The 15,740-nt window shown below is 44.5% G+C and overlaps 1 protein-coding gene across 2 annotated transcripts; it reads right to left on the bottom strand.

The window, feature by feature from the left end:
* Nucleotides 1–2,454: 2,454 nt before the first annotated feature.
* Nucleotides 2,455–9,908, bottom strand: LOC123188876 (uncharacterized). Of its 2 annotated transcripts, XM_044601152.1 has the most exons (4): nt 8,773–9,908; nt 6,569–6,748; nt 3,915–4,170; nt 2,455–2,505 (listed from the first exon to the last, which is right to left on the bottom strand). In XM_044601152.1, coding segments are annotated over exons 1-4 (1,443 nt in total). In that variant the 5' UTR covers nt 9,778–9,908; the 3' UTR covers nt 2,455–2,503. The 2 variants fall into 2 exon arrangements, with proteins under 2 accessions (XP_044457087.1, XP_044457086.1); XM_044601151.1 differs by lacking the exon at nt 2,455–2,505 and having other exon boundaries at nt 3,744–4,170.
* Between the last annotated feature and the right edge of the window lie 5,832 nt (nt 9,909–15,740).

Below are 15,740 nucleotides of genomic sequence, written 5' to 3'. Positions count from 1 at the left end.
CCCTAGCTGTCACTGGAGTGATTGGCCTCTACTTTCCTGTTCTTGTAAGAACCCTAGCTAAATTCCTCCGAAATTGAAGTGAGACCCCTCTAAATTTCCTAATGTTCATGTTCGTCAGTGAGTAAGAGTCTGACAATTGGTATCTAGAGCCATCAGTCCTCGGCGACGGGTTAGATCGTGGCATGGGAAGTTCGGTTCGTTGGTGAAATCCTTCCCTTGTTCCGGTTCGGGAGGTGGTGAGCACTAGGCGGCGTAGGCGTCGGTAGACTATTCGAGTGAAGGAAAGGCACGTGCGTGGTTACCAAAGAACTCTTTGGCAGTAAAATCCCACACATCCTTCCTCTCCGGTGCACTAGGGCGGCGGGCGTTGGCGGTGGTGGTAGGATCTGGTAGTGCGGGTGTGGTTGCCACGGGTTGGTTGTAAAATTTAGCCCCCCCTCCCAGATCTGGGTATGTTGGGTGAAAGTACTCTGCTTTCCCTACACACCTCTCATCTGTGGCTTCACCATCGGATTCGGCAGACACAGATGCCCTGGAACTCAAGTCCTTGCATCTGGATGTCTGTCAACTCCAACAACACTGCATAGCTGATAGTGACATGCATGAGTTCATTGAATTCACCCACTCAATAAATCAGAATTTTGCAGATCTGCAGAGCAGTTTCTCCAAGATCCAATCAAGTTTTGATCGATTTTTTGCTGACCAACCCAATTTTGGCAAACGTTCAACAAATGAGATACTACTCGTCACACCTGAAGATTACACATAGCTTGGGAAATTGGGGTTTCTCCTAGACAAGGCAACATCAACTAAACCTTGCATAAAAACCTAGGAGTGGTTACTACGGTGGTACATGACCAAGCTGCTAAAGAGCAACCAACAGATATCCCACAGAAAAACCCTTACAGACATCCTCACTATGGACAGCTTGCTAACACAACTCAACAAGTTCAGAAACTAGAAAATCCAGTGTACTTGTTTGAAGAAGAAGCAGCTGAGCCAAACAACAAGAACTCTAGACAGGAAGCACTAGCCCTCATGAGCATAAAAGAGGCACTGTCTGTGTTAAACCAGCTAAGCTGAACATACCTGAATTTGTAAGCCAAACAATAAGAACTCTAGACACGAAGCACTAGCCCTCATGAGCATAAAAGAGGCATTTTCTGTGTTAAACCAGCTAAGCTCAACATATCTGAATTTGCGAGTGGAGACACGAAACGTTGGATACAAACGATTGAACAGTACTTTGACACTGCCAGGACACCCCTGGAGCAAAGTACTGAATTTGTTGTCTCATATATGAAAGGAACTGCAGTTCAATGGTGAAGAGGGACTGGTTTCAGTGCTCAAACTCTTCCTTGGCACAGATTTTGTAAATACCTAGGTGACAGATTTGCTGAAAGCTCTATTTGTGACAATGTCAAGAATTTTCATGCCTTGGTGCAAACTGGGACAGTGGGCCAATATATTAAGCAATTTGAGTGATCACTCAATTTAATGAGAAGAGACAATCCAAGCTTACCTGATGATTATTACACAAACAGTTTCATTGTTGGTTTATCTGACTACACTCAAGCTCACCAGTGGTGCAACAAGCCCAAAGATCTACAAGATGCTATGTGGACGGCAAGAAGACTGGAACAAGTGCTAATATGAAGAAGCCTCCTTTCACTCCTTTCTTTGTCAGGAGGCAAGTAAATTTTGACATGACAAAAGCTCATGCGGTTCAAACGCCAACACTGCCCTCTAACCAGGCCCTCATACAACAAGCTAGGCAAAAAGGCATATGTTTCAGGTGTAAAGAGCCTTGGGAACCAGCTCCGAGAAGTGTGGAAGCTTAGTCAGAGAAACCAGGTGCAAGCTCTACAAGCTCAAGCAGAAGAACAACCTAGAATTGTCTACATGATTGAGAGTGAAGAGGACCTTGCTGAATTTTAAGCACTACAAGGAGAAGAGGAACTCAAAATCTGTATGCATGCTATGATGGGCATTGCAGCCACTCCAAATACATTCACTATCAACATAAAAATAGGCTCTCAAATTGCTACTGCCATGATTGATAGTGGCAGCACATCCACTTTTCTGTCTCTAGACCTAGCTGACATAATCTCTTGTCCCACAGTAGCAACAAAAAAAATGAAGGTGCAAGTTGCTAATGGTGGAACCCTATGGACACAATTTATGTGCAAATCCTGCCCATACACAATTCAGGGCCACTCCTTTTCTGATGATTCAGAATTCTGCAACTTGAGAGCTATGCCATAATCCTTGGAACTGATTGGCTCAAGAAGTACAACCCTGTGGAAATGAACTTTATTTTACGACCATGAGAATCACTGATATTACTGGGAAACACATCACCTTTCAAGATGAAACAATGCCCTCCAGTATACGAATGACTGAAACTTTTAACTTCACAAGATTAGTGGACCAACCACGGTGGTGTACTGCTGCTGGTTTCTCCCGTGTCTGAGAAAAACAGTGACAAACCATGACAGTGCCCTCCTGAAATTGAATAAATTCCGAAGGAAATGAGGAATTGTTCAAGGAACCTTCAACTGCACCTCCTGCCAGGTTCCGTGATCGTGCAATTCCTTTACTGTGTGATGCAAAAATCATTAACCAAAGGGCATATATAATTCCTCGCCACCAGAAAGATGTCATGGAAGAACTAATCAAGCAGATGTTGTACAGACACATCATACAACACAGTTCTAGTCCTTACTCCTCACCAGCTATTCTTGTTAAGAAAAACGATGGGACACGGAGGCTCTGGAATGATTTCAAGAGATTGAATACCATGACAATTAAGAATAAGTACCTGTTCCTGTCATTGAAGACCTCTTAGATGAATTATATGGGGCCAAATACTTTTCCTAGATAGACCTAAGGAGTGGATATCACCAAATCAGGATGAGACCTGAAGACATTCCTAAGACAACATTTTCAACTTACATGGGCCACTATGAATATCTTGTTATGCCCTTTGGGCTAACAAATGCACCAGCAACGTGATTCCTATATGTGTGATCTAACATCATAACTATGCGCTTTTCTATCAATTGCCCAACAATAATTTGTTTACCCACTGTATGATATGTCTTCGAGAGAGAAGCCTCTAATAAAAACTATGGTCTCCGTGTCTACTTTTATCATATATTAAAAATAAACAATACCTTGCTGCAATTTTATACCTTTTATTTTACTTTTCTTTTTATCTATCTATTACTATCAGAATTAATCCTTGCAAGTAACGAGTTCAAGGGGATTGAAAACCCTCTTGCTCGCGTTGGGTGCAAGTATTTGTTTTTGTGTGTGTAGGTGTTGTTGAAGGGAATTTGCTTGGTTCTCCTGTTGGTTCGATAACCTGGTTCTCAATGAGGGAAATATTTATCTCTACTGTGTTGCATCTCCCCTCTTCAAGGAAAATCCCAACACAATTTAGAAGTACCAGCTACCTGAAGATGGCCAGGGGTCCCCTACCTCTCCAACCGCCCGCGTGCGTCACCTACCTTTTCGTCGTGGTCTTCCTTTGCCGTTGTGTGAGTGCAGTGCGTGGGTGGCCATCATGCCCGAGCGGGGCATTGGCGGACAAACATAGAAAATTCGGTGACTAGTGTTAGATTGCCGGCTCTCCTATTACTGTCTAGACGTCAGGATGTGTCCCTGGATGTATTGGATGTAGTAACATCTTACATTAGGGGACGGAGGGAGTACTTTGTGACAATATAGCTAAAAATCCATGTCCCAGTTAAGTCTCAACAACCGATTCAAGAACTCTGTAACAAGTACCGAGCTGTTCTACACAAATCCCAGCAAATTATTCACCATCTCACAAGAAAAATGCATCGCCACTATATTGAGCATAACAACATACTGAACATGAATCGCAGTATACAGCTAAAATGTCATACATGTGCCTGGACTGGAGAAGCGTAGTAACATCTGGCGCAATTCCTTGGCCCTGCTTTCAGTCATTAAACGGAAGAACGTTATATTCACTGTCTTTAGTGCTGTTGACCAGCCGAATAACCGTTCCACCAGAGCTACTTCCCATTCGGTTCCTCTCAGCCCTCTGATTTCTACATCTTGGAGGTAATCCAGCACAAGCTCCTCAGATCTCCAGTTTAGTGGCTGATCACATATGCAACCTAGTGGACATGTTTGTACCTGAAATAGGAGTGTATCAGGTTAGTAGCGACTTATTATGCAAAAGGACAAAAAATCAGAAATGTTTTCAGACTGCCTGAGCTCTTCAAGATACGCCACCAACAAAACATACATCAAAACTTTCTGTAAATAAACACAAGAACATGAATGCCTAAATTGCCTTTACAGAAAATAAGCATCGAAGCTTTAGTAGAACACATAGTATGTCCCAACTCCTAGCTCTTAACTGTGTTATGGAGTGACTGGTTCATATCTTGCCTTAAACCCGAGATTGGGCCTGTCATGCAATAACTCACTTAAACATCCACAGCCACACATTTCCAACAGTCTGCCATCTTTATCGTATCGCTCCAGCAGCGCTGGCGAAGCCCAACCCAGAGGTGACGGTATGAAACAGAGGTGTTATCACACCAACTAGCATAACAGAAGTGGCAGATCAGTAAGAACTACCACGTGGTGTTACAACCAACACAGAGGGCAGCATCCAAAAGGCAGTGCTGATTCCCATTGGCAGCAACTCGTATGGTAAATATACCTTTGTGCCCTATAAGGTAAGCTATGTTTTAAAGGCTTCCATAAGGCGACGCCTAGGCGACGCCTAGGCGTCGAGGCGCCCCCCCAGCGCTTTGCGCTTTAGGCGCCTAGGCGTCCGCTTTAGGCGCCTAGGCGTCGCCTAGGCGTCGAAGCGCCCCCCCAGCGCCTTAAAGCAAGGCGTCGCCTTAAAAACATAGAAGGTAAGATTGATTGACGGAGTCAAGAGATGGAGATCTTGGTTTAGCAGCGACTGCCTGTCCTTTTCTTTCGTGAAAGGTATGATCTAGAGTGTGATTCTGATCCTGTGATTGGGTGCTTGGCGTAGAATGAGTGGAGCATACTAGGAATGCCGAATGCTCACTCAGTGAGGGAGCTCTGTTGGAGAAGAGTGGGACTAGAAAGAGGGAATACCCATGTCAGGCCATGTAAGGCCAATAGGCAATGCAACCTACAAGACCCTCAGTGCAACAACTGGGCCAGCTCAAGACGGTGACTTCAATATGTGCGAACTAGGAGAAAGTCCAACAGTGCACAAAACAACTTGTGCAGTTGTATGCTTGTATTTGCATGGCAGTATAGAGCTTAAGGAACGAACCAGAAGAAGTGCTGGCCGGTGCTAATCCATGCATTGCATACATAAGGCAACCAAATCTGAGTTTTAATTCTCCTGCACCATGTCAGTTTGAAGACAAACCACAACCCCACAAGCTTCCCTTGGGCTGGACGTACACGGCATCACGGTTGGCAGGTGGCCAACTGGTGATGCGAGGTGGGTGTGGCGCTGTGATGTGTGTGGCGACGACGATGGTGGCGAGCAGAGCCGGGACACGGCTTGTCCTTCTGATGTCGAAGGTCTGGTGCGCCAATGGGTGTGCCTATGATGGTTTCTGGCTTTGACAGAGAAGTCGGAGCTGCGGGCGACGGGGCCACTGCGGCAACGATGACTCCATGAGGGCGGTTTTCAGTGGACGGCGCTCTCCGGATGTTGCGCTAGACTAGGTCGATGCGAGGCTTGCAACTTTCTCCTGTGAAACTCGTCAGAAAAATCGAAGCTGCCATGTCATCGACGCTTCGGTCGACTGTTTGGCGTTTGTGGCCAGGTCGTCCGCGAGTGCCCTATGTGGGGTTTGTAATCTTGGTTTTCGCCCGGTTTTCCTCTAATTAACCGGGCAACTCTCTTCTTCTTAATCAATGAAAAAGGCAAATCTTTTGCCTCGTTTCAAAAAAAAAATACGAGCTTCAGTGGGAACGGGCTCAGCTCTCCATCTTCATGGCAGACCACAACAGGAAGACGGAAACGTTACGCTTCATTGATGTGGGGCCACCTTCGGCAGAAACCATGTCCTCCAGACCACCACCAGAGCAGCTCGAGGATGGCTGCTTGTCAAGGGGACCGTAGTTGTTATGTGCACAATAGAGATCGTTTAGAACCTTTTGAATTGTTACTTGGGAGTCAAGTACTCAAGTAAGCCCTCCCAGATAAGGGACACCACATCCACACGTACTCCCTCCGTCCGAAAAAGCTTGTCCCAAACTTGTCCCTCAAATGGATGTATCTAGCACTGACTTGGTGCTAGATACATCCATTTTTTCGGACAGAGGGAGTATCAATTATCAATCAAGAAATAAAGACACTTTTATCAATTGGCTGTATCCCACATTCGTGCTCCTACTCCCCTATCCCCTACGCCATGCCACTGGATCATCTTCATTTCAGCTGTCACCTTATCTGTCTCCATGGGAGTATCATTACTAAATTTGGGCACTATCAGATCAAGTTAAGGCATGCCATGAAATGCAAACGCATGCTTTTCTGACTTCCTTAGAAATCACGTATGAGATAAACAATTAAGGAAAGCTTTACCTCCAAACAGGTATGAGGATTTAATGTTAGGATCAGCCTTCTCACACCGGTACATATCCTGAGAACATGGAATAAGCTGGCTCCACAGGCATGTCCATGTGCTATTACACTAATGCTCAATAATGAAATGACTGGGAGCATTGTCATATCCTCCATCAAGTATTGCCTGTTACTTAGGTCCTGCAGATTTCTAAGATGTCACAAAAAAAAGGTTGTACATTGGAATATATAATAGTTGTAAAAGAAGTAGAACACATGGTCTTGTAAAGCACATGGGAAAAGGTTGTTATAAGCTAACAAGTTCACTTTGGATTTCTATTATACAAAACCTGGGCATTGTAAGCCCAGCTCTAAAAAAACAAAAACAAAACTCAATGCTGATTTTCTATATCAAGTCTAAACATTTTTGGCACGGTGGGAGGCATTCAAGGTGTAACCTTGATAGATGTCTTAACTGTTCATGACGCTATCCATTCTCTAGCTAGATTACATGATAAAGGGGTAGTGTTCAAGCTGGATTATGAGAAAGCTTTTGACACTGTCAATTTAGATTTCCTAGATGAGTTGCTCAAAATTAGGGGGTTTGGTTGCAAATGGTTAGGTTGGATCCATAAGTAGCCGTGTTAGTGTAAATTTTCTATTCACGGATGGTCGCGGACATGCGGACGCCGTCTGCTTGCATCCCTATCCATAAGATTACCCGCAAAGGATGTGTTAAACTGAACTATGCCGATAGTGATATCTTTCTTACTGGTAAGAGTCTTAGGCAGGGGGGTTCCCTTTCCCCTCTGCTCTTTAATCTAGTTGTACTGAGGATGCTATCTAGAGCTGCTACTACTGGGCTGATCAGAGGGCTTTGCTAGTCTGTGTGTCCTGGGGGTGTGATTAGCCTCCAATATCCAGATGATACTATCATGTTTGTAGATATAGACCCTGTCTTAGCAACCAATTTGAAATGGGTTCTAATCTGTTTTGAACAGGTCTCAGGGATGAAAATTAACTATGACAAGAGTGAAATGATTCCCCTGAATATGGAACCTCATGAGATAGATAGTTTAGTTGGTATCTTTGGGTGCCCTGTTAGTGCTTCCCAATCAAGTGCCTAGGCGCCTTTGCATTTCGATAAGCTGTCAAGGGAAGACCTTCAACCCATTATTGACAAGATCCTTAAGAGGATAGCTGGCTGAAGACGGAAGCTTTTATCCTATAAAGGGAGAATTATTTTGATCAGAACTTGTTTAGCTAGCATCCCTGTGTACCTTCTCTCATTCTTAAAGTTCCCTAAATGGGCTTATTGATACGATCAATCCCAAATGGCTAACTGCCTATGGAATGACTTTGAAGACCATAAGAAGATCCACTTAGCCCACTGGCAACTAGTATGTATGAAACAGGAATTTGGAGGTTTAGGTATACCTAACCTGCATAACCTTAACATCTGCCATTTAGGATCTTGGATTAAGAGGTATATGGCTGGTGAGGGAAAGATTTGGAGAAGCATAGTTGATACCTGGTTTTCTTCCCCTAACATTATCTGTAGTGACTTTGTGGGAGCCTCTACTTTCTTGAAGGGGGTCATGTGGGCTGCAAAAGCAGTTAAGTCTGGTTCTAGGTGGGCAGTAGGTGATGGTAAGAATATTAGGTTCTGGGAAGATGCCTGGTTTGGGTCTTCTCCATTAACTGTTCAATACTGGGACCTTTACTGCATTTGTAGAGAGCAGTGCAATACCATACAGCAAGTGTGGGATGGTCATTCTATCAAGCTCTCATTTAGGAGGGTATTTAATGATAAGCTGATGAATCCGTGGTTTGAACTAGATTGTCAAAAGTTATTGTCTTTACAGATGACTGTGACTCTAATTTGGCAATATGAAAGATCTAGGCAGTATTCTTCTAGTAGTTCTTTGTATTCCACCACTAAGTATTGAACAGTGAAGAACAACGAAGATTCAGTGAGCTTTGACTCAGCAAGATACACAAGTGAAAATTTTGCACCAGCTATTCTGGAATGCCATCATCATCTAGATGATTATGTACCACCCCGAACACAAGTGAGAATTTTGCACCAGCTATTGTCAAATGCCACAATCACCCAAATGACATGTTCGTTTCCTTACAAAACCTATGTTTTCTTCCTTATCTATTGACTTTTTAGCATGTTACAAGTGACTGCATAACTCCAAATAAGAGAAGGATGAACTCACCCGCTGATAGTTCAGTGTAAGTCTCAAACTGTTGATGACCTTAAAGTGTCGCAAGAGCCTCATCAAATCGCGATTGTGTTCAATGCCACTTGGTCCATATACAACATAAAAGCTTGTGCCCAGCCATTGAAGACGTCTCATCCTGCCAAACTGAACAGAGACTGGATCATAAGCATCACCCCACTCAAGCGACGCCAGCCGAGGGGTTGAGATGGTGGCAACCGGTTGACTTGGATTAGGGGCATTAGCAAAGCTGTAGAAGACAGTTAACTCTTTGAGTGCCGGCGCCACAACAGTGAGGCGCTGCAGGCCACGCAATTTCCTGAGCTTTATTGTCATTAGAGACTCCGAATGTATGGTGAAATTGTCCAGGCCCCGGGCATCGCAGAGAGTGAGTTCTCGCAAGGCCGGGCACCGCGGAGAGGAGAGGGCGTCCCCGAGCTGGCACGGACCGTGTAGCCGGAAGTGAACAAGGCAGAGACTGGTGAGCCGGGTGAATACCCCTGTAGGCGGCGCCGCGAGGCCGAGAAACCCCAGGTGGAGCGAGAGCAAGGTGGCGTTCTTGAAGCAGGGCAGCTCAAAGGCCCCTCTTTCTCCGGCCTCGTCCCGCCCACCATTCTGCTGCACCTTGTTGTCGAAGAACAGATCGCCGGAGAGGCGGCGTGAAGCAATTGGGAGCCAGGCCGCCATGGATTCGGCAGGGGCGTCCTGGACGAAGACAACGAGGTGATGGAGGGTCGGCGCTTCATGGGCGGCGAGGGCGGGGGCTATAAGGTGGGGGGCGGTGTATCCGGGGAAGTAGACGTGCGGGAGAAGGGCCCAGAGGCGGCGCCAGCGGCGGGAGAGGAGACTGGTTCGGGCGGCGGTGGGGGAATCGCGGAGCGTGTGAAGGATGTGGAGAACCAAGTCATCGGGCAGCGCGCTGAGGAGGTCGTCGGTGCCGCCGCCGCCGGCGGCGGAGAGCCTGGTTCGCTTGGCGGCGGTTTTGCCGTCGCCGTGCTCCATGGAGGAGGGATCTGTCTCACATGTCTCGCTGTACTCTTGGGAGTTGGGAGTATGGACGGCTATCAGGATCTGCTAACTGGACAATGGTTAGAACAGCAGATTCAGAAGAAAAAATGGAAAGTGGTGGACTCCCGTACATGATTATCAGGATCTGCTAGGGTTTATACTGATCGAAAGAGATCAATATTTTTGAAGATACAAAACATTGTTCAAAAATTCTGAGAAAAACTGGAGACACACATCCATGTTTGATTTACAAGCTCAAAAAGTATCAGCTCCTAATTCAACTACACTGAGAACCAAAAAAGATAAAATCAGATGTGAATGGTGTCAAATACTATTCACCCAAAGGTGTCACTATTCATAGTTGGATTTGTTTTTTCGAATCTCTAACTGAGATCGAGTTTCGAGCTAAGTTTTTTTTAGCTGTAGACATACCTTGCAGGTTGTTATAATTTTTTTTTTAAGAATTTTTTGGAGTCTAAATATGAAAGTTTGATGTTGATCTTACGATCTCATGTAAAGGCTAATACTATAATAGTCTCACCCAGTTACTCCAAGATAAATGTCTCTTCTTATCGGGATCCCGGGCTATTATATTTTAACATTATGAAAAAAAGCAAAACATAAGATTAAAAATAAAAAAGGCTATGAAGCTCTTGTCGGAATTCAAACAGGGACACATGTAGACCATCTTTGGTTGTTGGATGTGCGATTGAGAGTTGCAGTCACCGTAACAGCTCGACGAAGCGATATGTTGTCGTTAGAAGCAGATCTGATGGCAGGAATGAGTCCGAGATGATGAGAACAATAAATTTGTTACGTTTCTTCAGTTAAACATAGCTAAGTGACGAATTCGCCAAACATCACCAGGAATGGGCCCTGACAATGCCCCCTTCTTGAGCTCAGACTTCCTCACTCGGCTGATATCCTGGAAAAGCCTTATGAATGAAGTAGAATCTTCCCAAATGGCATGTTCTTCTAATAAGTTCTTCCATTTGATCAACCATTGCACTATAGAAATGTCGATGTTACCTTGAACTAAGCGGGTATGTTCTTCCATGACCAACATCTTGGACTCGGCGGCGATGTTATCCTCCCGGGGGCGTCATCGTGGAGCTTGGGTGTCATTGGCCATGGAGTGGCATCATCTTCAACTTCTCATGTGCTCATACTCGGCTTCCTCACTATTTTGTATTGTTTGGTCATTGCATTTTAACTATAAAACGAGGTGAAAGGTTGTTTCAAAATGTTACCCTAAACCCTAGGAATGAGCTTGCGTTGTAGTAAGGCTTCAAGTTCGATAAGAATTGTTCCATCAAGCTTGAGCAATGGTAAGGAACTACTGCAGGCCCCAGGTGCTACTTGAGCTAACAAACATGGAACGTATCATGTAATTTGCACCCTTGTGGTGGCAGTAACTTGTAAGAGACTGCTCCCACTTTAGAAAAAACTCTGAAAGGACCATAGTATTTGGTGTGCAACTTTAAGTATTTTGTAATACTCACAGAAGTATACATGTGATGGCCTGCAAGTGCACATGGCGATGCGGCAATTTCATAGTAAGCAAGGTTTGTTGATCCCGCAGGGAGCGAAAAGGAAGACATTACTATCCCCGCAACTGCATTGTCAGTTACGCAATTACGCTTACACCCAAACTAGAGTTTGAAAATATTTCAATAAAGTTGGTTGCTAGGAAAGCGATAAAATGCGACAATTAAACTAGTACTAGAACGAACGAAAATTAAATATTAAACTAAACAGAGAAAATAAACAACAGAGAAATATATGATGTTTTCGATGAAAACGTTGGTATCTAGGTACATCCCCATTAGGCTTTGGCGCTGATTGGGGTTAAGCTTTTTGACTATTAGCGCATACGACTAAGTCTATACCTTGCATTATGGGATATAACAATTGATTAATGGTGGACGGCCCCCCGCATAACATTGTCCGTCAAGCAGCGACACATTAAGATAACTCAATCATCCTACTGCTCGTCTCATACCAGTGGCGGATAATGAAAAGACATTAATTTCACAATGACCGGACCGAAGGCAATAAGTTCTATCGACAACCGTGATCCCTAGAATAATTGTGTTTCCCTCAAGATATAAACGCATGTCTCCTAAAGATCTCTCGATTTGCACAACTATCTATTAAATTCATGTGTGACCTAGGGAGTTGAACGCCTCAAACTACACCGATGGATCGGATATCTCCAGTCACTAAATTACCGTAAGCATAAATAATAACATGAAAAGGACACACATAAATAGATAACGCATATCAAATAACTGCTTACTAGCCGACCGACACATAGCCAACAATTAATAAAATAACATGGAATTGAAGAACCGGTGGTTGAGGTTCATCGAATTGAAGCAACCACCTGGCTTGTGCGGATCTTTTATACGGTTGGCACTATATCGTACATGTCACCATATAAAGTCCAGATTTTTGCAAAAGTAACACACAAAAAAGCAACATATGTTGCTATGAAGAATTATTGGTAAAGGAGCTTTGAAGGTAAATAACAAAAAGTAGAAGGCAAATGATCGGTTAGAAAGTACTCTGTCAATCTCAGACGTCGAATATAAGCAAAATGGGAGTATTTTTGCCCTATTACGAGTGGTTGTATGACCGGGAGTGGTCGTACCCTATGCCATTTTACGGTCTATAAATTCATCGCCAGTGTTGTCCTTCGGTACTAGCGCACGCCATCCTGGAAAAGTGTATTTTTTATTAGTCGGTTCCAACTTTGGGTACGAGCAACGGTACGAGTACAAGCGCTCGTACCGAGCACCGTCGATCGTCCTGGAGAGATGCTCCTGTGAGGCTGCCAGATGGTACATGATACGTCTCAAACATATCTATAATTTATGAAGTATTCATGCTGTTATGTTATCATTCTTGGGTGTTTTACAATCATTTTATAGCAACTTTATATATATTTTGGAACTAACCTATTGACCCAACGCCTAGTGCCCGTTGCTGTTTTTTGCTTGTTTTTTACATCACAGGAAACCAATATCAAACGGAGTCCAAACACCGGGAAACTTTTTAGAGAATTTTTTATAGACCAGAACACCCAGGATGGGCCAGAGTAGCACCTGGGGGTGCCCCAAGGGGGGCACAATCCACCAGGGTGTGCCTGGGGGCCCAGGCGCGCCCAGGTGGGTTGTGCCCACCTCGGTGGCATCTCGCACCCCCTCTTTACCCTATAAATTTGAATATTCCGAAAACTCTCGGGGTTAACCTAGATCAGAAGTTCCGGCGCCGCAAGGCTCTGTAGCCACCGAAAACCAATCTAGACCCGTTCCGGCACTCTGCCGGAGGGGGAAAATCATCACCGGTGGCCATCTTCATCATCCCGACGGCCAACATGATGAGGAGGGAGTAGTCCACCCTCGGGGCTGAGGGTTTGTACCTGTAGCTATGTGTTTAATCTCTATCTCTCTCGTGTTCTTGAGATGTCATGATCTTGATGTATCGCGGGCTTTGTTAATATAGTCGGATCATATGGTGTATTTCCCTCTCTATATTGTTGTGATGAATTGAGTTTTTTCCTTTGAGATTTCATTGTTATCAGATTGAATACTTTTATGGATTTGAGAACACTTGATATGAAGGAAATATGCCCTAGAGGCAATAATAAAGTTATTATTTATTTCCTTATATCATGATAAATGTTTATTATTCATGCTAGAATTGTATTAACCGGAAACATAATACATGTGTGAATACATAGACAAATAGAGTGTCACTAGTATGCCTCTACTTGACTAGCTCGTTGATCAAAGATGGTTATGTTTCCTAACCATAAACATGAGTTGTCATTTGATTAACGGGATCACATCATTAGGAGAATGATGTGATTGACTTGACCCATTCCGTTAGCTTAGCACTTGATCGTTTAGTTTGTTGCTATTGCTTTCTTCATGACTTATACATGTTCCTATGACTATGAGATTATGCAACTCCCGTTTACCGGAGGAACACTTTGTGTGCCACCAAACGTCACAACGTAACTGGGTGATTATAAAGGTGCTCTACAGGTGTCTCCGAAGGTACTTGTTGGGTTGGCGTATTTCGAGATTAGGATTTGTCACTCCGATTGTCGGAGAGGTATCTCTGGGCCCACTCGGTAATGCACATCACTATAAGCCTTGCAAGCATTGCAACTAATGAGTTAGTTGTGGGATGATGTATTATGGAACGAGTAAAGAGACTTGCCGGTAACGAGATTGAACTAGGTATTGATATACCGATGATCGAATCTCGGTCAAGTAACATACCGATGACAAAGGGAACAACGTATGTTGTTATGTGGTCTGACCGATAAAGATCTTCGTAGAATATGTAGGAGCCAATATGGGCATCCAGGTCCCGCTATTGGTTATTGACCAGAGAGGTGTCTCGGTCATGTCTACATAGTTCTCGAACCCGTAGGGTCCGCACGCTTAACGTTCGTTGACGATATAGTACTATATGAGTTATGTATGTTGGTGACCGAATGTTGTTCGGAGTCCAGGATGAGATCACAGACATGACGAGGAACTCCGGAATGGTCCGGAGATAAAGTTTGATATATGGGATTATAGTGTTTGGTCATCAGAAGGGTTCCGGAATTCACCGGAAGGGGTTCCGGATGTTTCCCGAAATGTTTGGGTACGAGAACACTTTATTTGGGCCAAAGGGGAAAGCCCACAAGGTTTTTGGAAAGCGCAAAAGGAAGTTTTGCGGAGTCCAGGGGCCAGACGCCAGGGTCCCTGGCGTCTGGGTCCAGACGCTGGGAACCCTGGCGTCTGGCCCTGGAGTCCGAGAAGGACTCTTGCCTTTCAGGTGAAACCAACTTTGTGGAGGCTTTTACTCCAAGTTTCGACCCCAAGACTCAACATATAAATAGAGGGGTAGGGCTAGCACCCAAGACACATCAAGAAACACCCAGCCGTGTGCCGGCAACCCCGTCCCCTCTAGTTTATCCTCCGTCCTAGTTTTCGTAGTGCTTAGGCGAAGCCCTGCGGAGATTGTTCTTCACCAACACCATCACCAGGCTGTCGTGCTGCCGGAACTCATCTACTACTTCGCCCCGTTGCTGGATCAAGAAGGCGAGGACGTCACCGAGCCGAACGTGTGCAGAACTCGGAGGTGCCGTGCTTTCGGTACTTGGATCGGCCGGATCGTGAAGACATACGACTACATCAACCGCGTTGATATAATGCTTCCGCGAACGGTCTACGAGGGTACGTAGACAACACTCTCCCCTCTCGTTGCTATGCATCACCATGATCTTGCATGTGCATAGGAATTTTTTTGAAATTACTACGTTCCCTAACATGATATATGTCTTGCAATTGAATACTCGTGGTGACAATGGGGTATCGTATTGATTCACTTGATATATGTTTTGAAACTCAACTCGCCGATTCCCGAGGTGACATTGGGGTAACCTATGCATAGGGGTTGATGCACGTTCTTGTCTTTGTTTCTCCGGTAGAAATCTTGGGGCACTCTTTGAAGTTCTTTGTGTTGGATTGAATATTATGAATCTAAATTTGCTTTGGTGTTATTTTAGTACGAACTCTTGGTTAGATCGATCAGAAAGAATAGCTCCGTGTTATTTTAGTACTGTAGGATCGAAAGTATGTCTAGAGGGGGGGGGTGATTAGACTACTTGACCAAATAAAAATCTAGCCTTTTCCCAATTTTAGTTCTTGGTAGATTTTAGCTATCTTAGCACAAGTCAAGCAATCTCCACACAATTCAAGCAAGCATGCAAAAGAGTATATGAGCAGCGGAAAGTAAAGCATGCAACTTGCAAGAATGTAAAGGAAGGGTTTGGAGGATTCAAACGCAATTGGAGACACGGATGTTTTTGTCGTGGTTCCGATAGGTGGTGCTATTGTACATCCACGTTGATGGAGACTTCAACCCACGGAGGGTAACGGTTGCGCGAGTCC

The sequence above is a fragment of the Triticum aestivum genome, chromosome 2A, assembly GCF_018294505.1.
Source record: "Triticum aestivum cultivar Chinese Spring chromosome 2A, IWGSC CS RefSeq v2.1, whole genome shotgun sequence".
Classification (NCBI taxonomy): domain Eukaryota; kingdom Viridiplantae; phylum Streptophyta; class Magnoliopsida; order Poales; family Poaceae; genus Triticum; species Triticum aestivum.
The sequence above is the reverse complement of the archived record's forward strand: the minus strand, read 5'-3'. Positions and strand labels throughout refer to the sequence as shown.